At 60.5% G+C, this 24,940-nt stretch overlaps 4 protein-coding genes across 5 annotated transcripts; 2 read left to right on the forward strand and 2 right to left on the reverse strand.

Annotated features, from left to right (window-relative positions):
* Nucleotides 1–398: 398 nt before the first annotated feature.
* VWCE (von Willebrand factor C and EGF domains) lies at nucleotides 399–7,315 on the forward strand. Its single transcript, XM_039389234.1, has 21 exons — nucleotides 399–526; nucleotides 1,963–2,057; nucleotides 2,134–2,223; nucleotides 2,592–2,720; nucleotides 2,806–2,922; nucleotides 2,993–3,109; nucleotides 3,455–3,583; nucleotides 3,682–3,959; nucleotides 4,033–4,126; nucleotides 4,194–4,276; nucleotides 4,362–4,428; nucleotides 4,531–4,616; nucleotides 4,775–4,892; nucleotides 5,299–5,384; nucleotides 5,522–5,618; nucleotides 5,694–5,776; nucleotides 5,945–6,035; nucleotides 6,129–6,211; nucleotides 6,502–6,592; nucleotides 6,694–6,727; nucleotides 6,872–7,315. The coding sequence occupies exons 1-21, from the start codon at nucleotides 417–419 to the stop codon at nucleotides 7,287–7,289; spliced, it is 2,496 nt and encodes an 831-aa protein (XP_039245168.1). The 5' UTR covers nucleotides 399–416; the 3' UTR covers nucleotides 7,290–7,315.
* Nucleotides 7,316–7,746: 431 nt separating this feature from the next.
* Nucleotides 7,747–14,168, reverse strand: LOC113997631 (pepsin A-like). The gene is made up of 10 exons (XM_027739641.2): nucleotides 14,035–14,168; nucleotides 10,243–10,361; nucleotides 10,020–10,164; nucleotides 9,354–9,471; nucleotides 8,996–9,114; nucleotides 8,717–8,916; nucleotides 8,489–8,605; nucleotides 8,271–8,409; nucleotides 8,102–8,194; nucleotides 7,747–8,013 (listed from the first exon to the last, which is right to left on the reverse strand). Exons 2-10 carry the CDS (start codon nucleotides 10,296–10,298, stop codon nucleotides 7,864–7,866), a joined length of 1,137 nt encoding a protein of 378 aa, XP_027595442.1. The 5' UTR covers nucleotides 10,299–10,361; nucleotides 14,035–14,168; the 3' UTR covers nucleotides 7,747–7,863.
* Nucleotides 14,169–14,231: 63 nt separating this feature from the next.
* Nucleotides 14,232–17,678, forward strand: VPS37C (VPS37C subunit of ESCRT-I). 2 transcript variants are annotated; one of them, XM_027739642.2, is made up of 6 exons: nucleotides 14,232–14,272; nucleotides 14,594–14,707; nucleotides 15,311–15,415; nucleotides 15,483–15,654; nucleotides 15,866–15,948; nucleotides 16,188–17,678. In XM_027739642.2, exons 3-6 carry the CDS (start codon nucleotides 15,323–15,325, stop codon nucleotides 16,866–16,868), a joined length of 1,029 nt encoding a protein of 342 aa, XP_027595443.1. In that variant the 5' UTR covers nucleotides 14,232–14,272; nucleotides 14,594–14,707; nucleotides 15,311–15,322; the 3' UTR covers nucleotides 16,869–17,678. The 2 variants fall into 2 exon arrangements, with proteins under 2 accessions (XP_027595443.1, XP_039245171.1); XM_039389237.1 differs by lacking the exon at nucleotides 14,232–14,272 and having other exon boundaries at nucleotides 14,287–14,707.
* A 393-nt stretch (nucleotides 17,679–18,071) lies between these two features.
* On the reverse strand, nucleotides 18,072–24,544 carry CD5 (CD5 molecule). The gene is given in 13 exon segments (XM_039389236.1): nucleotides 18,072–18,360; nucleotides 18,438–18,545; nucleotides 19,200–19,253; nucleotides 20,163–20,294; nucleotides 20,465–20,749; nucleotides 21,963–22,265; nucleotides 22,695–22,757; nucleotides 22,840–23,133; nucleotides 23,390–23,428; nucleotides 23,984–24,057; nucleotides 24,059–24,111; nucleotides 24,114–24,190; nucleotides 24,352–24,544. Coding segments are annotated over 13 exon segments (1,761 nt in total). The 3' UTR covers nucleotides 18,072–18,274.
* Between the last annotated feature and the right edge of the window lie 396 nt (nucleotides 24,545–24,940).

Genomic DNA, 24,940 nt, shown 5'->3' on the forward strand with positions numbered 1-24,940 from the left:
CCCCTTTATCCGCCGTGTGCAGGGCTGGGAAGGCCTCCAGGAGAAGGAGGACGAGGAGGAGGAGGGGTGGGAAGAGGCCAGGCCGGAGCTCTGCCAGATGTGGGAAAGGAGGGAAAAGGGGGATACGTTCCCTGCTGCTTCCCAGCGCCTTGGGGAGCCCCTTCCTTATCCCGAAGCCACCGCGGGAATGTCTGGGCTGACTCCACTCATCCCGGGCGAGCGGGACAAAGTCGGGATGGGTTTGGGGGGGTGGGTGGGAGCCGCTGGCGCCGCTCCCGCCCCGCTCCAATCCCCGCTCCAATCCCGCGCCGATCCCGCATTGTTCCCGGCTCGGCGGGAGGAGGAGGAGCAGGGCCGAGGGCCAGCGGGAAGGGAGGCGGGAAGGCGGGAGCCGGGAAGTGCTGGAGCCGCCTGTCATGTTGGTGGAGCTGCTCTTCCAGGCTGCCTGTGTGTCCCTGCTCCTCTCCAGCGGCCAGGCCAGGGGGTATCCCGGGAGGAAGAAGCCGGGAAGCTTTGCCGTGGAGAGGTAGAGCTGTGTCCCCCCCTCCCCTTTTCCTGATCCCTTTTCCAGCTACACCTGGAATGGGCAGCGTCCCGAGCTCCAGCCATCCCTGCGTTCTGCTGCCTGGACAGGCTGGGACCCCGCAATTCCCTCCCTCTTGCCAGGTCCCGGAGAGCATGACCCTGCTCCCCGCATCCCTGTCCTGCTCCCCGCATCCCTGTCCTGCTCCCCGCATCCCTGTCCTGCTCCCCGCATCCCTGTCCTGCTCCCCACATCCCTGTCCTGCTTCCATCATCCCTGTCCTGCTCCCCTCAACCCTGTCCTTCTCCCTGCATCCCTGTCCTGCTCTCCACATCCCTGTCCTCCCTACATCCCTGTCCTGCTCCCCGCATCCCTGTCCTGCTCCCCGCATCCCTGTCCTGCTCCCCGCATCCCTGTCCTGCTCCCCTCCCCCGCTCGCGCCTGGTCCGCTCCCCCCCGCATCCCGTCCTTCTCCTGCTCCCAATCCCTGTCGCCGTCCCCCATTGCCCTGTCCCTGCTCCCCTCATTCATGTCCTGCGCCCCTCATCCTGTCCTGCGCCCCGCAAACCCCTTCCTTCTCCCTCTCCCCGGCAATCCTCCCTGTCCTTTCCCTGCTCCTCCCCTGTCCTGCTCCCCTCCCCGCACCATGTCCTACTGCTCCCCCTCTCCCTGTCCTGCTCCCCTCATTTTCCGTCCTTCTTCCTCTCCCCTCAACCCTGTCCTTCTCCCTGCATCCCTGTCCTTCTCCCTGCATCCCTGTCCTGCTCCCCGCATCCCTGTCCTGCTCCCCTCATCCCTGTCCTGCTCCCCTCATCCCTGTCCTTCTCCCCTCATCCCTGTCCTTCTCCCTGCATCCCTGTCCTGCTCCCCGCATCCCTGTCCTTCTCCCCTCCCTGTCCTGCTCCCCTCAACCCTGTCCTTCTCCCTGCATCCCTGTCCTGCTCCCCGCATCCCTGTCCTGCTCCCCGCGTCCCTGTCCTGCTCCCCGCATCCCTGTCCTGCTCCCCGCATCCCTGTCCTGCTCCCCGCGTCCCTGTCCTGCTCCCCGCATCCCTGTCCTGCTCCCCGCATCCCTGTCCTGCTCCCCGCATCCCTGTCCTTCTCCCCTCATCCCTGTCCTGCTCCCCGCATCCCTGTCCTGCTCCCCGCATCCCTGTCCTGCTCCCCACATCCCTGTCCTGCTTCCATCATCCCTGTCCTTCTCCCCTCATCCCTGCCCTGCTGCCCGGACTGGGATATTTGGGATGGCTGGGACACAATCCTCCCTCCCTATCCCACCTTCTTTTGGGATCCCTCTGCCCCCGGCCCCCTGCCATTCCTGCCTCCTCCTGATCCAAGCCATGCTCTGCTTCCCATGGGCACGTCCTGGCATTCCCAGGCCCTTGGCTCCATCCGGGAGGGATGGGGACAGGGTGGCCTCAGGCTCCGGTGTCCCACAGGCGCCGCGGGGGGCCCCACGTTTGCTTCCCGGGCTCCGGCAGCGGATGTTGTCCCGGCTGGATGCTGTCCCCGGGCAGCGGGAAGTGCACCCTGCGTGAGTAGGGGCAGCCGGGGGGGCGGGTGGGGGGTCCCCGCTCCCATTCCCACAGCTCCCGTTCCCATTCCCGCAGCGCTCTGCTCCTTCGGCTGCGGCGGCGGCTCCTGCGTCGCTCCCAACCTCTGCCTGTGCCCGGATGGGGAGCAGGGAATCACCTGCCCAGGTACGTCCCAAGGGATGGGGGGGCTGTGAGTCCATGGACGTCAGGCTGGACCCCCTTCCCTCTCCAGGCCACAAATCCCAAGGGATGGAGGTGGCCATGATCCTGTGAATACTGTGCCAGACTCCCTTCCCTTTCCATACCACTTATCCCAGGAGATGGAGGTGGCCATGTGCCCCCTTCCCTCTCCACGCCCCGAATCCCAAGGGATGGAGGTGGCCCCATCCTGGCAGGGCCCGTTGCTCCCTGTCCCCTCTGCTTGCAGCATTCCAAGCACTGTCCCCATCCCTGAGGCGTCCATGGATCAGGGTGGGAGCTGGGTGCTCCCGGGGTGTCCCCGGTGCCCGGTTGACCCCACATCCACCCCCCAGATCCGCCGGGAACGTGCGGGGAGTACGGCTGTGACCTGTCCTGTAACCACGGCGGCTGCCAGGAGGTCGCCCGCGTGTGTCCCGTCGGCTTCTCCATGGCGGAGACTCCCAACGGCATCCGCTGCACCGGTGAGCGGGAGCGGGAATATCCCGGTGGGAGCGGGCAGCCAGAGGTCCCGCATCCCAAACCCAGGCATTCCCGGCGTCCCCCCAGACATCGACGAGTGCCGGAGTGGGGCCTGCGAGGGGCCGTGCGTGAACACGGAGGGCGGATTCGTGTGCCAGTGCGGCTCCGGCCGGGAGCTCTCCACGGATCGGCGCAGCTGCCGCGGTGCGCGGGGGGCCGGAGGGGAGGCCGGGAATGCCGAGGGATCCTGACCCTCATCCCGCCCCCCTCCCAGACATGGACGAGTGCCAGGCCACGCCGTGCCAGCACCGCTGCGAGAACAGCGTCGGGAGCTACCGCTGCTCCTGCCGGCCCGGATACCAACTCCACGGGAACCGGCATTCCTGCCTGGGTGAGCGCTGGGATGGGGCCCTTCCCGCTCCGGGACATGAATCCCCAAGGGATGCAGGTGGCCATGAGCCTGTGGACACCACACCAGACCCCCTTCCCTCCCCACGCCATGAATCCCAGGGGATGCAGGTGGCCATGAGCCCCTGAGCACTGTGCCAGACCCTCATCCCTCTCCATGCCCTGAATCCCAAGGGACGCAGTTGTCCACGGGCCCACGATCCCAGTGCTGCCACCTTATCCCTGTCCCTGCCTGGGCCATGCTGGGAGCACATCCCAGCGCTCCGGGCTCCTCCCTGGGTCACATCCCGGGGCGCGACACCTCCTGCCACATTCCCTTTTCCCGCAGATGTGGATGAATGCCGGCGGCCGGGAACGCGCCGCTCCTGCCAGCACAGCTGCCACAACATTCCCGGGAGCTTCCGCTGCTCCTGCCGCCCTGGATACCGGCTCAGCACAGACAGGGTGTCCTGCGAAGGTATCCGTGTCCTTCTCCGGGCTGGGAGAGTGGAGCAGGACGCTCCCGCTCCTTGCCTGCCCCAAGTGATGTCTCTTCCTTCCTGGATTCCTTCCCAGGGTATCCCAAAGCCATCCTGGCCCCGTCACCCATCCTGCAATCCCTGCAGCACCCGCCCACCCTCGTCCTGCTCCCTCCCGGCTCCCACCTGCTCCCGAGGGGCTCCCCCTCTCCCCACATCCCTGTGGCAGCTCCCGGGACCCAATTCCCACCCTCTTCTCCGTCCCTGTCTCCCGGTACCTCCATCCCACCGTCCCCTCGCTGTCGGCACCGCGGGGTTTCCCGGGAGCCCGGCGCTCGCTGGACAGAGCCAGGATGCCGGAGCTGCACCTGCCAGGTGAGAATCCCGCCATCCCACACCTTCCCTTGGCACCATCCCGACCTGGGATGAGCCATGCATGTCCCGGCAGGAGGGACGAGTCCTGTGTGACGCCGTGAGCTGCTCCATTCCCTGCTCCCACCCGCTTCCCGCTCCGGCTGGGGGGTGCTGCCCCACCTGCACAGGTGAGTCCCGGCCCCCCCGACCCCGCAATTCCTGGGATATCCCTCCCTGATCCCCCCTGGATCACAGGGTGCCTCCACGAGGGGGTGGCCAGAGCAGAGGGCGATGTCTTCTCCCCATCCGATGGGAATTGCTCCGTCTGCATCTGCTTGGTGAGCTGGATAGGGGTGGGAGGATTCCCTCGGAGCCCTGGGGACCTCCCAGCCTTGGGGACCCTCATCCCACCTCCATCCACAGGCCGGGAACGTCTCCTGCCTTTCCCCGGAATGCCCCGCAGGCTCCTGCCCCAGCCCCTGCCATCCAGGTGAGACCCCCAATCCGGGGCTGTGGGGACCCCTGGGCTGGGATGAGGGTTCGGGAGGATCCACTCTTGGATCTCCAGCCCTCCTGACTCCGCCTTTCCCAGCCAAGTGCAGTTTCCGGGGCCGCACGTACGCGCACGGGGCCCGGTTCAGCCCGGACGGGGACGGATGCACCACCTGTGTCTGCCAGGTGGGGAAACCCCAGGGATGGGGATCCCACGGGATGAGGAGCCGCAGGGATGGGGGTTCACAGGAATGAGGGTCCCCAGGGACGCTGTGGGTATCCCGGCTCTCTCGAGGCTGGGGCTGGATGTGGGGACACCCGGTGACACATTCCCACGTTCCCAGGGCGGGGAGGTGGAATGTTCCTTCGCTCCCTGTCCCATCCTGGACTGCCCCCAGCACCAGCGGCTCCTGCGCCCCGGGCAGTGCTGCTCCTCCTGCCGGGACCCTCCGGCCCCCGCCGGTCAGTCGGGACAGGGATACACCCGGGAACGGGGAGGGTGGGATAAGGGGGCCAGCTGGAGACAGGGGACAGTGGGATGTGGGGAACAGCTGGGGGGGGAAAAAGGGGGTTGGAATGTGGGGGACAAGTTGTGGGGGACACTTGGGGACGGGAAAGGTGGGAGGGCTGTGGGGATATTTTGGGGATGGAGAGGGTGGGATGTGGGGGACAGCTGGGGGACAGTGAGGACGGGATGGAGGGACGGGGAGAGAGGGATGTGGGGGACAGCCCAGGGGCCGAGGGGATGGGATGTGGGAATACGTGGGGATGGGGAGGGTGGGAAACTGGGAATCCCCGAGCCCAGGGAGGGGGGAGTGTAGGGGAGGGTGGATTTTAGGGGCCAGCTGGGCACAGGGAGCCTTCCCAGGTTGCTTCCTGGAGGACAACGGCGTGCAGTTTCCCGTGGGACAGCTCTGGTCTCCGGGCGATCCCTGTGAGTTATGCATCTGCCAGGTGAATGAGAACCTGCTCTGCTTCCCTCCTGCTGCCTGTCCCCGTCCCCGCTCCCCATTCCCGCCCTCGGGATGCCCGCGGACCCCCCGGCGGGCTCGGGAATGCCGAGGTGTCTGTGGAGGTGTTCCCGCCCGCAGGCAGACGGCTCCGTGAGCTGCCAGCGCACGGAATGCCTGGAGACCTGTCCCTATCCCATCCGGATCCCCGGGCAGTGCTGTCCCGACTGCTCCGCAGGTGAGGAGGCCCTGGAATTCCCGGCCCGGGAATTCCGAGCCTCCCGGGGCCCCACGCGAGCCGCTCTGCCCGCAGGCTGCACCTACATGGGGCGGGTGTTCTCCAACAACGAGACCTTCCCGTCGGAGCTGGATCCGTGTCTCAGCTGCATCTGCCTGGTGAGGGCCGGGCCGGGCACCCCCGCAGCTTTCGGGGCTCCAGCTCCACGGGCTGATCCCGGGATTTTTAACTCCGTTGCAGGAAAAAAAACAAAAAAAAAAACCCAAAAAAAAAGCTCCGGGGGCATTGCTGGGGGTTCCTAACAGGGTCTCTCCGGTCTCTCGCAGCTGGGATCGGTGGCCTGCTCGCCTCTGGAATGTGCCATCGTGTGCTCCTACCCCTTCCACCCCGAGGGCCGCTGCTGCCCCGTCTGTGACGGTAACGGGGAGGGGGCGGGGGGTCCCCGAACCCACCCCCCAAGCCCCTCGGAGCCTCCCCGAGCCCCCTGAGCGAGCCCTCCCACCCCTCCAGACTGCAACTACCGCGGCAGGAAGGTGGAGAACGGGCAGAGCTTCACCCCCGAGGGACAGCCCTGCACCCGCTGCGCCTGCCAGGTGAGCAGGGAGGGGACACAGCGGGGACCACGGGGGGTCTGGGGGGTGGCCCTGACCGGGGGGTGACCCCGGGGGGTCCTCATGCCCATGGGATGCCTTTGGGGTTCACAGGATGCCCTGGTCTGTAGGGTCCCCGTGCCTGCGGGGGTGCCCATGTCCGTGGGGTCCCTGTGCCCATGGGATACCCCTGTCCGTGGGGTCCCTGTGCCCACGGGGTGCCCGTGCTGGTGCCATTGTGCCCCGGGGGGGTTGGCAGGCCCAGCTGACCCCCCGTGCCCCCCCCGTGCCAGCTCGGGGAGGTGACCTGCGAGGAGCGGCCGTGCCCCCTCTCCTGCTCCGAGCCCCCCGTGATTCCCGCTCCCTGCTGCCCACCCTGCCCAGGTAATGGGATTCCCAGACCTCCTGGCACTCGGGGGACCCCCACCCCAGGCTGGGGGTCCCGGGGGAGGGGCGGGAACTGACCAAAGTCATCCCTGTGCCAGCCACAGATGTCCGGCTCCCGCTGCAGGGCAGTGACCTGACCCCATCCCTGGCCCCGTCCTTATCCGTGGCCTCATCCTTGGCCCCATCCCTGGCCCAGTTCTTGTCCCCATTCTCCTCCCTGGCCCCATCCTCATCCTCGTCCTCATCCGTATTCTCATCCTCGTCCCCATCCCAATCCCTGTCCCCATCCTCATCCCCCTCCTCCTCCCACTCCCCATCCTCATTCCCATCTTCCCTGTCCCCATCCTCCCCTCAGTCCCCAATCCCTAAGGATTCACCCCCTGGTACCTCCCACCCCAATCCCCCAAAATCCCGCCCCCGCCTGGCCCAGCTCCTGCTTCCCAACACATCCGCCGCCCCCAGCCCCTTTCCCGGGATTTGGGATGCCGGGGATCCCCCTCCCACCACCCCGAGCCCCTCCGGACACCCCTCGGTGCCCCCCGACCCCCCCTCCGAGGCCGCAGCCCCCCCAGATCCCACGGGCTGCTCCGGCCCCGAGGCTCAGGGATCCCTCGGGAATGCGGATCCCGCTGCGGTGCCGCCGGACGGCGGGAAGAGCCCCAGGTGCCGAGTGCCGGGAGGAGGAGGAGGATGAGGAAGAGGAGGGGGGTCTGCAGGATCAGGCCCCTGGGGAGGGGGGGCGACTGTCCCCCCCCCCGCCAATAAACTCATCCTGGTATTTATTCCCTGTCCCCTCCTGCTTGGGAACACGCGGAGCCCGGGGCTTGTCCTCAGCGGGAATTTTGGGATGAGCGGCCTCTGCGGGATGAGGAGGGAAGTGCTGGAGTTGGAGTTTGGGGACAGGGAGGACGTGTCCTGCCGGGATCCCCAGGGATCAGGATCCCCAAGGCTGGGAAGACCCCGGGGACGAGGGTGCTCAGGGAGAAGGGTCCTGAGGGCCGGGAGGTCCCCAGGGATGAGGATCCACATGGATGAGAGTCTCCATGGACAAAGGTCCCCAGGGATGCAGGTGAGGGTGACACCCACCGGTGTCCAGGGACACGCCCCATTCCCAGGAATGCCCCGCCCTTCCCAGAGACACACGGCACAGGGAGGCTTCTCCACACCTTTATTGTCCTCGGGAGCGGCAGGAGGGGCCGGGAACGGCGGGAAAAGGGACATCCCTGCCAGCCCCCAAGCCGGGAACCGTCGGGATCCCCCATCCCGGCTCAGGGCAGCCGGGACAGCCCCACCTTGTTGTTGGCCCTGTCGAAGACGACGTAGTATTCCCGGATAAACACATCCCCAAGGATCCAGAGCTCGCCCTCCTCCGTGGGGGCATCCATGCCTTGGAATCCCAGGCTGCAGACCCCGTCGCTCTGCTCCGAGCACACGGAACAGGGAGGTCACCGGCTGTGGGATCCCCGCCCCGCGTCATTCCAGCCCCGTTCCCAGCGGGATGCTCACCTGTATCACGTAGGCTCTGGCCGGCACCGGGAATGCTTGGCCGTGGATATGGAATACGAGGTCGGGCAGTTTCCTGGCAGCCTTGCAGCTGATCTGGGGGGGAAACAGGGTGGGTCAGTGGCTATTCCAGCCGGGAAAAACCATCCTGGGAAGTGTCCCGGGGGCTCACCTCGCCGTTGGAGCGGGCGCCCAGGGCGCTCATGACGATGCGGAAGGCTCGGACGGGCATGGCCAGCAGGGATGTTCCCGTATCCACGATGGCCTGGCATCCCGAGGAACAGGCCGCTGCCGCCCCGTTGATGGAGACGCTGGAAAAAGGGATGCAGGGTGAGCTTCCCGAGGTTGGGATTCCCCAAAACCACCGGCTGCGGAGCTTCCCGGGAATACCTGTCCATGGTGATCTGCCAGTAGGTCTCGGCAGAGAGTGGGATCCAGGAGATTCCCTTGGCGGTGTAAAAGGGATCGATGGCACCGAACAGGACAAAGCTTCCGGCTTGGCCGTCCCTGAAAAGTAGGATCCAGCCAGGGATTGCCCGCCCTGCCATTCCCACTGGGAAACCAGCACCGGCGGGAGGGAAACAGGAGAACTCCTCGGCGGCTCTGGCCGGGATTTACCTGCTCAGGTAGACGGAGAAGAGATCCTGATCCACGAGCCTTTCCATCATCATGTTGTCGAAGACGGGGGTGGCTCCGGAGGAGGCGATGCTCGGGAATGCCAATCCCAGGATTCCATCGAAGGGGGTGTAGTAGAAGAAATCCCCCGGCTCCGTCTCCGCCAGCCCGAAAATCTGGTTCCGGACGTTGATCCCGGCGACCTGGGAAAGGGAGAGAGGTGTGGCTCGGGCCTCTCGGGATCCCGGATCCCACGGGATGGGAAGGACGGAGCGGCCCTACGTTGACGGTGTCGTATCCCAGGACTCCGGACATGCTTCCCGTGCCGTAGGCGATGAACAGGGTGTCGTTGGTGCTCAGGAAGGTGGAGGAATCCGCAGGATTGAAGCGGTTGTGGTTCCCTGAAAGGGTCAGGAGGCAGGGAATCATGGGAATGAGGCCATCGGGAATGAGGGTGGCACCTCAGTGTCCCTGGAAGAGGCTGATTCCCAGGGCAGAGCCATCCCTGGCTCCCAAGGCCTGGGGGGTTCCCCATCATCCAAGAAGCCACAGGGCTGCCGGACACGCTCCGGACACCCGGAGACATTCCAGACACCTGGGCATGCTCTGGATACATTCCAGACACATTCCAGACACCTACTGCAGGCTGGGCTGGAGCAGAAGACGGAGGGAACCCAAAGGTTGGAAGAGCCGGTGTCGAAGACGACGGTGAATTCCTGGGCTGGAGTCCCGATGGAGATGGTGCCGAAGTACTCGTCCTGTTGGAGCGGGGTGGGAAAGGAAGAGTGGGATTGGGAAGGGGAGAGTGGGGTGGGGGTAGTGGGATGGGGAAGGGGATAGTGAGAAGGAAATAGTGGGACAGGGAAGAGGATAGTGAGAAGGGAATAGTGGGATGGGAAAGGGGATAGTGGGAAGAGGGTAATGGGGTGGGAATGGGGATAGTGGGATAGGGAAGGGGAGAGCGGAATGGGGACAGTGGGATGGGGAAGTGGTTAGTGGGGAGGGGATAGTGGGATAGGGAAAGGGATAGTGGGACTGAGAAGGGGACAGTGAGAATGGGACAGTGGGACTGAGAAGGGGACAGTGGGATTGAAAAGAGGAGAGTGGGAATGGGATAGTGGGATGGGGAAGGGGATAATGGAGAGGGGATAGTGGGGTAGGGAGGGGAATAGTGGGAAGGGGGTAATGGGATGTGGAAGGGGTGACTGGGATAGGAAAAAGGATAGTGGGATTGAAAGGGGATAGTGGGATTGGAAAGGGGATAGTGGCCCCCGTGCCCCCCCAGATCCCAATCCCATTCCCTCACATCCATGTAGTTCTGCAGGGGCTCCACAGCGATCCCAGGGAGGTACTTGGCAGCCAGGTTATAGGGATTCTGCTCCAGGAAACTCTCCAGCAATCCCTGCTCCCGCAGCCTCTCCCGCAGAGACTTCATCTTCCTCAGGGGCACCCTGCGGACACCGGGATCCGTCACCGGGATCATCCCACATCCTGCATCCTTTGGGACGGGGGCCCTTCCCGGCGCTCACCTGGTCCCCAGGCCCTGGGCCAGGACCACCAGGGAGAGGAGCAGGAGCAGCTTCATGGCGGGAGCTCCGGGAATGTGAGCCTCCGCTCCCGCTCCCGCTCCTTATATCCCGGCTCCCGTGTTTGGCCGGCGGCTCCGATAAGGAAAGCAAACGGTTCCCGGGAATCTTATCACAACGTCCTTAAGGAAGGTGGCCGGGGAAGGGGGGGAATGTCAAGCCCTTATTCCCAGGGGTGAGGTGGGGATGCTGGGATGGGAGGGAAGCGCTCCCGGTGTCCCGAGGGAAGGCGCTGGGAGCTGGTGGGAATGTGGGGTTGGGTTTGTCCCCTGGATCGCCCCCAGCTCCCGGCTGGAGGGTTTGATCCCTGGATTGCAGCTCACCAGGGATGAGGCAGCCAAGGCTTTCCTGGGAGATCCATTCCAGGGCCTCGTTACCCTCACAGGGAAGGATTCATTCCCAATATCCCACCTAAACCTGCCCTCTGGCACTGGGAAGCCATTCCCTGTGTCCTATCATTCCAGGCCCTTTTCCAAAGTCCCTCTCCAGCTTTCCTGGTGTTGCTTTAGGGGCTCCAAGGTCTCTCCAGAGCCTTTTCCTCCGGCCAATCCATTCGGGATTTTCAGGCCACCAGCTCCAGATTTTCCATTCTGGGAATCAGCCAAGCCCTTCTCCTTCCCAAACCCCTCCAACACATTCCGTCCTCCTTTTTTCCTCTGGGATAACAGGTTGCTTCATCCCTTTTCTCCCAACATCCCTCAGGGATCTTTATCCATTTCACTCCCCCCTATGGAATTCAGCCCCGATCCTCGGATTCTTTTGTTCTTCCGAGCTGGGAATGGGGCTGATTCCAAGGGAAGAATTCCAGCTCTGGCCTTAGGGAGCCTTTGATCCTTTGATCTCCTCCAGGACAAGGTGACCGTTCCAGGATCCACGTGGTGCCGTGAGGGAAGCCAAGATTCCCGGCCCAGCTCCAGTGACCTTCAGCATTCCAGTGGCATCCGGAGCCGGACCTTCCCCTGGCTGCTCCCACTTTGACCCCACAGCTGGTCCCAGCTCTGCAGCAGCTCCGGGAAAGGGTGAGAGGGATGAAATCCCAGTGGAAGCAAGACATGGAAGTGTTGGAGCAAAGCCAGAGGAGGGCACGGAGGTGATCCGAGGGATGAGAAAGGCTGGGAGAGCTGGAATTGTCCAGCCTGGAGAAGAGAAGAAAAGAGAAGCTCCAGAGAAATCTTGGAGCCTCTTCCAGTGCCTCAAGGGGCTCCAGGAGAGCGGGAGAGGGATTTTGGGAATGGAGCGACAGGACAAGGGGGAATGGCTCCAAACTGGAAAAGGGGTGATTTAAACAGGATATTGGGAATAAATCCTTCCCTGTGAGGGTGGTGAAGCACTGGAATGGATTTCCCAGGAAAGCTGTGGCTGCCCCATCCCTGGAATTGCCGAATGCCAGGCTGGAAAAGGGCTTGGAGCAACCTGGACTAGTGGAAGGTGTCCCTGTAAATTTGGAGCTTCCAAGTTGTCCCTGGTTTTGGGCCAAAACAGGAGGTAAAACAAAAATATTCCCTTATCCCAGAGCTGTTTATCCATTTAATTCCCAGAGCTGCCATCCCAGGGGATCAGGACTCCAGATTTTCCAATGGAAGGTTTTTGCCAGAAATGGGAAGTTTCAGGACAAGCTGGTTGTAAATCCCATCCCCGGGAGGCAAAATCCCCCTGGATTTTTGGATGAATCCTTATCCCCAGCGGGAAGAAGTTGTGGGATTCAGGGACGGGGAGAAAATGGGAATTAATGTTCACCACTAATTATATCAGGAATAAAAAGGTGGGAGAAGGGAAAAATAACCCCTTTGAGGGTGTGAAATGGCTTTTCCTCAGGGAGAAATTGGGATTTTTCCAACCTCGGTGGGGAAATTCAGGGATCCTGGAATAATCCATCCCGGAGCTGGGATTTTAGGTCGGGAGCAGGTGACCGAGGCCTCCCTGTCCCAGCTTTCCTTGGCACCAGAGGGCACCAAAGGATGGGAAGATCCCCAAAAAAACCCGGATCTGGATCCATTCCTGATTCAGGCAGGGATTCCTGGTCAAATCCTCCCTCCAAAAAATTTAGGTTTGTTCCCAGATAATCCTGGTTTTAACGTGGAAACGCCACTTGGGATGGATTTAACTCCCATGGGAATCACCCTCTGAATCAACATTTCGGGATTTTCCGGCTTTTGGGACATCAAAAGCCCGGGAACTTCCTTAATTTTACCCCCCAAAAATCCCCTAACGGGGTCAGGGTTTATCTTGGAATGGATTCAGGAAGGAAACTTGTTTTCCAGGCCCTGTTCCCAGTTCTTCTTGTCCCTTTATCACCCCGGACCTTTATCGGAGCTGTCAGATGAAAGGAGGGAATTCTGAGGCTCCTGAGGAGGCAAATCTCTGGGATTTGCTTAAAAATATTGAATTAAGTTATCAAGGATCTTGGCATTCCCTGTGGGAATGGAATTCTGCTCAGATAACCTTTTCCTACCTGGTTTTGGGTGGGATTAACACAAAATCCGAGGGGGGAAAAAACCCAGGTGTAACCATCTTTTATGGAAATTAGGGAGATTAATAAGAAAATAATGGGAATATCCTTTAAAAAGGAAAAATTATCCCATTTTTATTGCCGGATAATATATTTAAACGGATATTTTCCCATTTATTCCTTGCAAATCTGAATACAATTTAATTTATCCTTAATCCTTAAATTTTAATGTAAAAGAATCCCAGGTGGAACTATTTTAATGGGAATTAAGGATATTAATAAACAGGTAATGGGAATATCCTTCCAAAAACATGGAAATTAAGGATATTAATAAACTTTTAATGGGAATATCCTCCCCAAAACACCCCTTTATCCATTTTTTTTATTGCTGGATAACAATTAAATGGATATTTTCCCATTAATTCCACAAAAATCTTAATTTTTCCTCTCCCCAACCCATAATTTTTATATCAAATGTTAACTAAACATTTTTCCAGCTTTTCCATGTGTTTGGAAAACTGCTCCAAACAAGCCTGGAAAACATTTCTTTCCCTTTGGAAAGTCGAGTCCCTTTGTTTTCCCATAACATTGGGAGTTTGACCTGTTTATCAGCCGCGCTGGGAACAAGTTGTCCTTGATTCAACTGGAATTTTTTGGGATCATGTGACCCCCGTTTATTCCACAACAACAGGCTCAGGTGACTTGTGGGATCAGAGGTGCCTTTCCTGGATCCCGGGGGCACTTTGGGAACAACCTTCTGCTGTCTTCTGAAGGAGCTGCTCTCCTCATTCCTTATCCCTGTCTGGGATTTGGGAATGTGGAGTTAATTTGGGAAAAGTGGGGCTTGGATTCGTGTTTCGGGTGATGGGATTGGAGCTTCCAGGTACATTCTAGGAAACATATCCCTGTTTCATGTCAGGAGGGGCTAATCCAGGTATTCCAAAGGGATTTGCTTTGATATCTTGGTTCCAGCCGGGAAAACCCGCCATTATAGGAAGTTTTTGGGATGTTATCTGGGTTTTTGGGATGTTGCTGAGCTCTGTGTGTTTTTCCTAAACTACTTCCAATCGGGCCTTGGGCACTTCCAGGGCTGGGGCAGGCACAGCTTCCCTGGGAAATCCATCGCAGGGTTTTACCACCCTCACAGGACAGGATTTATTCCCAAAATCCCACTAAACCCCTCGCCGTGTCCATACAACCCCATTCCCTATTATGCTATGGCCCTTCTCCAAACCCCTTCCTCCACCTCTCTCAGCGCTCCTCCACCCCAAAACCACGAAGGATATAAATCCTAGAGCGGCTATGACCCGGCAGGAGCCCTCTGGGCATCCAAACATTGATTAATTAGGAAAAAAAATCCATTAAATTGCTCCCAAATCCCGCCCCCCCCAACATGGCGGCGCCGGGAGGAACCACCCGCGGCCTCCCGGCGGGGGGGCGCGTCCCCCCTCCTTGACGGCAATGGCCCCGCCCACTTCCGGTCCGCGCCGGAACCCGGAAGTAGCGACGGGCGGAGGGTCTACGGTGGGTCCGGGGCTGGGCCGGGAATGGAAATATCGGGAATACCGGGAATAACGGCGGCATAACGGCGCTAACGCGGCCGCTCTCGCTCGCTGCTGCCGTGCAGTCACCCAGCGCTTCGCCTCCACCCCGCTGAGCGCCGTTGGGCGCTTCCCAGAGCCGGTTCTTGAGTTTTCCCGCTCCCGGCATTCCCGTTTTTCCCGTTTAAACTCCATAAAATTTTGTTAAGAGACAAAAAACCTCCTGAATCGGGTGATTCCCGTGCGGGGGGAAAGCTCCGCGCCTGCAGCGCGGGATGCAATTCCCTGTTTTCCCCTCGGACAGGTTTGTCGGGATTGAGACATTCCTGAGGTTCTTGCGACATTGCCGGCGTGAAATCCTTGGGATGCTCCACTTGGATAAGAGGTAGAAGAGCCGGGAGCCATCAGGACAGCGCAGGTTTGTGGGGTGTCCCTGGTTTTTTTATGGCATTCCCGCATTATCCCCTCTCAGCTCTTGGAATTTGCACCACAAATGCGGGATAATTCCTACATGTTATCGGAAAACCTGGAATATTTGGGATAAATCGCAGATATAACGCTGGAAATCCAGGATTTTGTGTTATTTCACTGCTTTCCACGTCAGAGGGTGGAACTGGATGATCCATAAGATCTTTTCCAACTCTTTGGAAACAGTGGGATAGGAGCAGGTCCAGGTTTCCTTGGAAGAACGGGAATCTGGGGTGGGATGGAGCCTGGAATGAGTCAGAATCTGGAAAATGGGGGAGAGATTCAGCTGGAATTTGCTGGTCGGGGCTGGGAGTGGGTTTTTCCTCGACAAAACCCTCTGGGATGCACAAAATTCTTTCCAAACAGGCTGGGAAAAGCTGGGAAAAGTTGGGGAGAAGTCATTCCTGAAGGAGGAATTAGTGGGAATGTTGCTTTGCCCTCGCTGATTTCTTATAGAAGCTGCTCCAGGAGGTTTAACAAAGCTGGAGTTCAATCCCTAGGAGGCCAAACAGCTGGATTGGGGGATTTACCCGCCTCCTTTTCCGTGTCCCAGGAATCCGGGAGGATGGACACGCTCAGGAACCGGACGGTGGAGGAGCTGCGGGAGCTGCAGGAGGATTCCCAGGAAATCGAGCGCTTGGCTCTGGAATCGCAGGAGGTTGGTGGGGGGGTTCACCCCGGGGCTCCCTCGTCCCGTTCCCGGCGTCACTTCCCGAATTCCGCAGGTGCAGGAGCTGCAGCTGGAGCGGGAAATGGCCTTGGCTTCCAACCGGAGCTTGGCCGAGCAGAACCTGAAATTCCAGGCGCCGCTGGAATCGGGACGAAGCGACCTCTCCAAGAAATACCTGGAGCTGCAGGAACTGGCCGGGAGGTGCCGGGAGCAGAAGGAAAAGCTGGGTGAGCCCCGGGATCATCCTGGCTCGGGAACGAAGGATTCTGCTTCCCAGAAAACCGAGATCCCCCTTTTTTCCCAGGAAAGATCCTTTCGGGTTTTCCTCCTTCCCCGAGCGATTCCCGAGGCTGATCCTCTGGGATCTCTGCTGGCTTCTCCCGATGGTCGTGATTTTTCTGTGTTTTTTTTTTTCCTTTTCTTCCATGGTTTTCCCAGAGAAATCCTCGGCAGCGCTGCAGCCGCAGACTCTGCTGGAGCTGCTCCAGGTGGAAAGTCAGAAGATTGAGGAGGAATCCGAGGTGAGCTCGAGGCTTCAATCCATGGGGAATCCCGGGGCTTCATCCTCAAAGACTCCCAGCTAACCCCAATCCCAAAAATCCTGGGTTATGCCCGGAATTTGCTGGTCTTTTCCCCCCCCCAACAATCGGATCGATCCTTGTTTGTGTGGAGTCCGGGAAAGACCGGAATCCTGAAGTGGGATGAGGGAAGAGGAGCTGAGGGATCCCGGGATGAAGCCGAGGCTGTTCCTCTCTTCCAGAAAATGGCGGAGAGATTCCTGGAGGGCGAAGTGCCCTTGGAGACGTTCCTGGAGCAGTTTGCCACCATGAGGAAATTGTCCCACCTGCGCCGGGTCCGCGTGGAAAAGCTGCAGGAGATCGTGAGGAAGTCCCAGGGATCCCAGGAATCCGGCCGGGACTCGCAGGCTCCTCCTCCTCCTCCTGCTCTCCCTCCTGCTCCTCACGTTCCCGGCTCCGGGGATCCTCCACAGCCCTTCCCAGCGGGATCTCCTCCCTTCCCCCTTCCCTACAGCCCGGCTCCCGCGCTCCCTCCCGGCCCCCCGGCCCACGGAGCGCTGCCTCCCGCGCCTTTCCCGGCAGCTCCGGCTGCTTCCCAGCCCGGCTCCCAACCCTTTCCTTACCCAGCTCCCGGATATCCGTCAGCTCAGGCTCCCAGAGCCGCCTCCGGAGGCTATTCCTGGTCTCCATCCCGGGCCCCTCCGCAGCCGGCGCCGTATCCCGGTCCCAGTCCGTCTCCTCCTCCTCCCAGGCCGGGATACTCTCCCTACATCCCTCCCGGAGCGGGAAGGCCGCCCTATCCCACCCAGCCCCCTCTCCCGAATTTCCCGATCCCGGCACAGCCTCCCTATCCTGGGGCTCCCCCACCCTTTGGATACCCCCCTCCTCCCAACCCTTCCCGTCCGGCGTGGCCTGGATACTAATCCAGGACTTTCCGGGAGCATCCTCTGCTGCTTCCTTCTTTTTCTGGGGATTGAGGAACAGGTGGAATCCCAGGAATTCCGTGGGATGAGAGTCACAGTTCCAGGAGTCAGAGCCAGGTGATTCCCAGCTGGATATAGCAGGAAGGAGCAGCCCCTCAGGGCTGGAATTCCGGAGAGGAGAAGGCTCCAGGGAGACCTTGGAGCACCTTCCAGAGCCTAAGGGGGCTCCAAAAGAACTGGAAAAGGACTTGGATATAATGGGCTGGAATGATGGGATAAAGGGGAATGAATGGCTTCCCGCTGCCAGAGGATGTGTTTAATGGGATATTGGGAAGAAGTTCCTCCCTGCGAGGTTGGTGAAGCACTGGAATGGATTTCCCAGGGAAGCTGTGGCTGCTCCATCCCTGGAAGTGTCCAAGGACAAGTTGGACGGGGCTTGGATCCGCCTGGATTAGTGGAACGTGGTTGGAATGGGATGATCCTTAAAATCCCTTCCCACCCAGCCATTCTGGGATTGTCTGGGAGTCGGTGATTCCCACCCAGCCTCTGGTATTCCCGACCTCCCGCGTGGTTTTCCAGGCTCCTCACATCCCCCTTCTCAGGAAACACTTGGAGACAGAGGGAACGACAAACACCGGGAATGGGATTTGCTTTGCTCAGCACTTTATCCTACGAGTCCCGCCCGTATCCCTGGAAGTTATTTATAAGGAATGGTTACTAATGGACTAGGATGGGGCTTTGTGGGATTTCATGGAAGCAATTCCATCCCTGGGGTTAATTACAGTAATAAAACTGCATTAATTAATTCCATACTGGAGTCACAGCCAGTATTTCGTTCGGGAATGACGTGGGTTGATCCCTTTATCCCTTCCTGGCATCCCGACACCGGCTCCCTTTGGATTCCAGCCTTTCCTCCTCTCCCAGCACCATCTCCCAACCCATTTTTCCTGCTTTTCCCAGGCTTATCTTTCCTCAGGGACACGTTTGCTTGGGGCTCTTTGGGGTAGAAAAACGGAAAAATGCCTTTCCCTGTTTTCCTGTCCTGCTTTTCCCTCCTGACCGGGAGTCTGGTGCTCTAAGGAATTGCTCTGGGATATAGGAAGGAAGAGGACAAGGTGTAATTAGTACAAAAATCCCAATTTTATTACAGCTGTTGGATATTAAATATCTTGGATTCCTTCCCAGTATTCCCACCCTCCCTGGACTTGCATCCCTTTCCTTTATCCATCGGTTTGGAGCCATGGAAAAGCCGACGATCCCTCTCCAAAAGGCCTCTTAAATCCATATAAATACCTTAAGAACCCCCAGAACTCCTCTTTTTCTCCCTGGAACGCTGGGATCCCCCTGCGGCCGAGCCGGGAGACGGGAACGGCTCCTTTGGGAATCCTTTGGGAATCCTTTGGGAATCACACCCTGCGGGCGGAGCGCAGGTCGTAGTCGCTGTCCGAGGAGTTCTCCGGAGGGTTGGAATGTCGGAGCGCTCCTTCCAGGGCTGTGGAGGGGATGGATGTGGCTCAGGGGGTGCCCAGAGGGTTCATCCCTGGAAGAGGAGCCGCTTCCAGCGTTTACCTGGATAAGCGGAGAGCTGGGAGCTCTTGGGCGGGGCCGCGGCGTAGTCGTTGTCCCCTCCCTGTCCCCGAGGCCTCGGAGCGGCGGAGCCGGAGCGGTGGAAGGAGACTGGAACACAAGGTGGGATTGGGATTGGGATTGGGATTGGGATTGGGATTTGGGGGCTGGAAGGGCGGTTTGGAGGGAATGGACCCACCCCTGGCATGGGGCTGAGGGAAATCGGGTGAGTTGTATCCAACGCCAGCAATCCCAAATCCACCCCCAGGAGTCCCAGTCTCACTCCCAGGAATCCTAATCCACCCCCAGGAACCCAAGTCCCACACTTAGGAGCCCCAAATCCCACCCCCTGGAGCCCCAAATCAACCCCCAGGATTCCCAAATCCACCCGAAGGAACCCCCAGTCCCACCCACAGGAGCCACAAATTCACTTCCAGGAATCCCAGTCCTATCCCCAGGAATCCCAAATCCCACCCTCAGGAGCCCCAAATCCCACCCCCTGGAGCCCTAAATCAACCCCCAGGATTCCCAAATCCACTCGAAGGAACCCACAGTCCCATCCACAGGAGCCACAAATTCACTTCCAGGAATCCCAGTCCTATCCCCAGGAGCCCCAATCCCACCCCCAGGAGCCCCAGATCCACCCCCAGGATTCCCAAATCCATCCCCCAGAGCCCAAAATCCACTCTCAGGTGCACAAATCCCACCCCCAGGAACACCAATCCCACCCCCAGGAATCCCGGATCCCAATCCCTGCCCCCTCACCCGTCTGGTTGAGGCCCGTGGGGCCGATCCATTGGCGCTGCTTTTTCTTGGAGACTGGAAGGCAGAGGTGGGCAGAGAGCGGGAATTGTCTCTCCAAGGATCTTCCTGATCCTTCCTCCGGCTGCTTCCCCCCCGCCAGCTCCATATGTCATCCCAAATAATCCCCTCCCACACCATATTTCCCCCTCGGGATCCTCCGGCTGCTCCTTTGTGTCCACTTGGAGCTTAATCCCCCTTCCCGCTCCCCTGCTTTGTGCCCATTCCACGTGGGACAGGCTTAGGGATAATGGGAGAGGTCTGGGGATAATGGGACAGGTTTGGGAACAATGGGGCAGGCTTGGGGATAATGGGACAGGTGTGGGGACAATGGGACAGGTGTGGGGACAATGGGACAGGTTTGGGAACAGTGGGGCAGGTTTGGGAACAGTGGGACAGGTTTGGGAACAATGGGGCAGGCTTGGGGATAATGGGACAGGTGTGGGGACAATGGGACAGGTGTGGGGACAATGGGACAGGTTTGGGAACAGTGGGGCAGGTTTGGGAACAGTGGGGCAGGTTTGGGAACAATGGGGCAGGCTTGGGGATAATGGGACAGGTGTGGGGACAATGGGACAGGCTTGGGGACAGTGGGACAGCTTTGGAAATAATGGGACAGGTCTGGAATAATGGGACAGGCCTGAGAATAATGGGACAGGTTTGGGGACAATGGGAGAGGCCTGGAAATAATAGGACAGATGTGGGGATAATGGGAGAGGTCTAGAAACAGTGGGAGAAGCTTGGGGACAATGGGACAGGCTTGGAGATAATGGGACTGGTCTGGGGACAATGGGAGAAGCCTGGATTATGGGACAGGTGCGTGGACAACGGCACAGGCTTGGGGACAACGGGACAGGCCTGGGGATGGTGGGACAAGCCTGGGAACAGCGGGGCAGGTGTGGGCTGAGGATCCAGAGGGTCACCTACTCCTCTTGCGGAGCCTCCTGCAGGCGGGGGGGCCGCAGACGACGAGGAGGACGAGGAAGAGCAGCAGGGCCAGGCAGATGCTCCCGACGGTGCCGGCGGATGTGCCGGCGGGAAGCGGCTTGGAGTCCTGGCCTGGGAAGAGGACGGATGGCACCAGGCAAGACCCTTGTGCCCAGGTACATGAAAACCTACCGGGAGCCCGAATCCCACCCGGCAAGGCATGCCCCATCCCTGCCCGTTCCACAGGGCTGGGAATTCCAGCTCCCGGCACCCCACGGATCGCCCCCGGAACGGCGCCTTACACACGACTCTGGTCCGGGAGCACTTCTGGGGTCTCCCGAGGTTCCCGTGGCAGAGGTGCAGGGGGTCGATCCCGCAGGTGACTCCCGTGGAAGGCGGCTCCCGGATCTCGGCGCTGGAGGTGAGGTTCCCGCAGCGCAGCTCCCGGCAGAGCTGGCGGCCGCGCTGGGAGCGCCGCGTTCCCTCGTCACACAGGGGCAGCCACTGGCCCTCGTGGAAAACCTGGATGTCCCCCTCGCAGGGAGTGGGGCCGGAGCCCAGCCTCCGCTGCACCCGCGGCTCGGAATCTGGGGGATGGAACGGGAATGGCCGTGGGAATAACGGGACAGGTCTGGGATAATGGGATAGGCTTGGGGATAACAGGACAGGTCTGGGATAATGGGATAGGCTTGGGGGTAATGGGACAGGTCTGGGATAATGGGATAGGCTTGGGGATAATGGGACAGGTCTGGGATAATGGGATAGGCTTGGGGATAATGGGACAGGCTTGGGGATAATGGGACAGGTCTGGGATAATGGGACAGGCTTGGAGATAATGGGATGGGCTTGGGGATAATGGGACAGGTCTGGGATAATGGGATAGGCTTGGGGATAATGGGACAGGTCTGGGATAATGGGATAGGCTTGGGGATAATGGGACAGGCTTGGGGATAATGGGACAGGTCTGGGATAATGGGATAGGCTTGGGGGCAATGGGAGAGGTCTGGGATAATGGGACATCTTGGGGACCGTGGGATAGGCTTGAGGATTCCAGGACAAGTCTCGGGGTAATGGGACAGGTCTGTCAGATCCATAGGGAGGGGTCAGATCCATGGGGAGAGGGGAGTCAGACCCATGGAGAGGGATCAGATCCACGGATCCACGGGCAGAGAGGGATGAGATCCATGGGGTGCCTCATGGCTGGCTGCTGGCACACGCTCCTGCTCCCGGCACAGGGATGCTCCCGGCACAGGGATGCTCCCGGCATTCCACCTCGTGCCATAGGGAGCAGGGGATGTGTGTGGGCCAAAGCAGAGCCGAGCACTGAGGAGCTTTGAACTATTCCCATGGGAATGCAGCATGGAAGCTCTGCCAGCTGCTGTGGCACAGCCCAACAAACCCCCAAATCCCACGGGATGGCTTCCGAGCTGGGGCAGATGGCAGGATTGCTCTGAGCCCTGTGCCTTGGATCTCCATGGAAAAGGGCAGGGAGGGGCCCAGGTCTGGGAGATGCCCACGGCTGGGGGATGCCTGAGGTATGGAATACTCTCCCAGGCAGGACCCAGAGGGGCTGATCCATGGGTTCCCTGCTCAGATTTGGAATTTGGGACACTGCCGTGGCCCCTCTCCCTCCCCGGCTCATCCTCCTCCGGCACTGCCGGGAACTGAGATTTCCTGTTTTGCCTTCGCACCCCGGGAGAGGAAGAGCAGGAGTGGGCGGATGGAGCTCTGGGCGGGAACCCGGAATTCCCCCGGGATATCCCCCCCAGAAAGGCCTGGATGCTCCGAGTGTGCTCTCACCTGAGCAGGTGACGAAGGCAGGAGTTTTCCCCCGGGAGCTGGTCCTGTTGAAGCATTCCAGGAGGGAATGGCTCTCACAGGGATCCAGCACTTCCCACCTCACCGGCAGGTGGGTCCCGGGCTCCGGCTCCCGGTGTCCGTGCCCGGCGGTGCCGCAGCGCAGGTCCCGGCAGATGCGGGTGCCCAGGTGTGCCCAGATGTGCGGGGGCATCCTGGCCACGGCCCCCCACAGCCCCCCCTTGTGCAGCTCCAGGAATCCGGAGCAGCTGAAATTCCCGTCCGCCAGCCGCAGCCTGGGCGGTCCTGGAGAGGGATTGGGGGGAAGAGCAGCGTGTTAGGGATTGGGATGACATTCCAGGGATTGGGATGACAGTCCTTTCCATTCCCGAGGAGAAAGTCCCTTAATCTGGAGTTTAATCGCTGCATGGATCCCCCCGGATGGGGGCCTTAGGTTATTTGGAAAGGGGGTTTCACATCCCCTGGGATGGGGTGCTTAGATCCCCTGGGATGGAGGTCTTAGATCCCCCAGGATGGGGTGCTTAGATCCCCTGGGATGGGGACCTTAGATCCCTTGGAATGGGGTGCTTAGATCCCTTGGGATGGGGACCTTAGATCCCTTGGAATGGAGTGCTTAGATCCCTTGGGACTGGGGACCTTAGATCCCTCAGAATGGGGTGCTTAAATCCCCCGGGCTGGGTGGGAGTGTTGGATCCCTCGGGATCGGGGTCTTACCGGTGGGCTCCGGGGTGGTGTCCGGAGGTGCGGGTGGGGGCTTGGGAGTGGTTTTCTCCGGCTCTGGAACGAGAGGAGAAGGAGCCCCATCAGCCTGGATGATCCCTAAGGATTGAGGTGAGCAGGGTGGGGGGTCCAGGCTCACCTTTGCAGGAGACACTAACGTGCTCCGTGCAGTTTTCCAGCTCCCAGTGGCATTCCACCAGCGCTCCCTCCGGATTCCGGCACCTCACGGGCTGCGCACGTGGCTTCTTCCCGCTGGGAATGACGAACTGGAAGGGCTCGGAGCTGGGGGGGCCGCAGCCCATCCGTCGGCAGATTTCATCCAGGTTGGACCATCTCATGTTATCCCGGCACACGCGTCTCCAACGGCTTTCCCAGTCCACCTCCAGTATCCCGGTACAGCGGCACCCGCCACCGACGAGCTGCAGGCCGGGATCTGCGGGAAAACACCGGAATTACGGGGCTTCCCTTCCCTTCCCGGTAGGTTTTCCACATTCCGGGGAATGATGGAAAAGCCCTTTTTCAGGATGTCTCATGAAGTGGGACAAGGGCTGGGAGTGGGGGGGATGAAGGGAAGGTCACGGGGCTGAGCTGGGATGATGCAACTGGGGCATCCACCACGCTCCCGGAGCCTGGTGGGATTCCCGAGGTGTTTATCCCCCCCATTGGTGTTTATCCCCCCCCGTTCTCACCTCGAGGCGTCCAGGTGGCTCCTCCGTGGTCGGGAATGGCTGGAAGGAAGACGGGGATGGGGCGTCAATCCCGGACCCGCCATTTTGGGGCAGAGGCTCCGACGCTCGGTGGTTTTGTGGGAGGAATGGGATTTTGGAAGGGGGGGAAACGGGATTTCGGGGGGAGAAAAGGGGTTTGCCGCCTGTCCGTCTGTCTGCTGGGGGTTAATTAGGGCCGGAAAAAGCCAAGGGACCTGCTAATTACCCTTAATTAGCTGCGCTCCTGGGTGGAATGTCCGGTCAAGCAGCTGGGGCGGGTGCCATGTGGACCAAGGGAAAGCTGGGAATGGCAGGAGCCGGGCGGGAATGAGGACGGGGGGGCACCCCTGGGCTCACGTTTGGGGTGGGACGAGCACCCTGGAGTTGTGCTGGCGGGGTTTTGTCCCCCTCAAACCCCCTCCCCACCCCGAGCCCCCCGGCTGGGCCTCACCTGGGGTGGCACCACAAACCCCTGGTGCCCATCCGCTCCCAGAACATTCCCGGGGCGGGAAAACCGGGACGTCCCAGCGCGGGATGTGAGCGATGCCCCCAGCCCGGGGCACCCCTGGCACTCACCCCACGTTCCCAGCAGGAGCAGGAGGCGCAGGGGGGGCAGCCGGGGTTCCATGGGCGCCAGCGGCGGGATGGGGGGCACGGGGGGCTCCGGAGGCTCCGCTGCCCGGGCCTGGAGCGGGCGAGGGAGGGGGGCCCGGGCAGGAACCGGCTGTTTTTCCTCCCTCTGTGGTTTCCTGACGTCACGGCCGTGCCGGTTTCGAGGCTCAGCTGCCTCGCCAGGTCCCGCCAAAAAAAAGGGGGGAGAAACGCCGGGGGGGAGCTCAGCCCCCTTCCCAAATCCCGGGATTCCCACATCTCTGGATATATCCAGTGCCGAGGGAATGTTTGGGGTCACGACCCTTCGGGGCTGAGGAGGGGCCGGTGCCCACCCGAAACACTGTGGAACCCCCCGGGAAGGGCACGAGGGAAGGGTTTATCCGGGCACATCCCAGTTTCTGGCATTCCAGGGATGCCCCCTATCCCGGCAAGGGCACGTGGGGCACTGGCAGGGCTGGACCAGGGCGAGGCAGAGGCGTTAATTGATTGGGCCCTAATTAATTCTTCCGAATCCAGGTCATGCATGTTAATGAGGTGGCTGTTTTCCATTGATCCCGTGGTGTTCCTGCTGGAAGGAGAGTGCCTGGGGAGTGGGAATGGGAGGATGGAAATTCCCTTCCCTTCCCACTCCAATCCCCCACCCTGGAGCAGGAGCTCAGCTCCCCCGGGACTTTCCTGGGTGCTCCCTGAACTCCCTGCTTGTTCCCATCCCCATCCCAGTTATCCCAGGGGTCCTGCTGACCCCCCAGACTGGGACTGTGGCAGGACCAAGCCCTGTCGGGATGTCCCACCTGGAGCTGGCCCCCACCCAGTTCAGCTTTGAAAATTCCCCGGAAAAAGGGTGTAATTCCCAGAGCTGCTCCCACAGGACTCAGCCAGGGGGGTCTTTGTGCAGGATTCAGGCCTCAAATCCCCCCAAAT

Source organism: Pipra filicauda, unplaced genomic scaffold (assembly GCF_003945595.2).
Source record: "Pipra filicauda isolate LSUMZ 115617 unplaced genomic scaffold, ASM394559v2 scaffold719_size241573_pilon, whole genome shotgun sequence".
NCBI lineage: Eukaryota > Metazoa > Chordata > Aves > Passeriformes > Pipridae > Pipra > Pipra filicauda.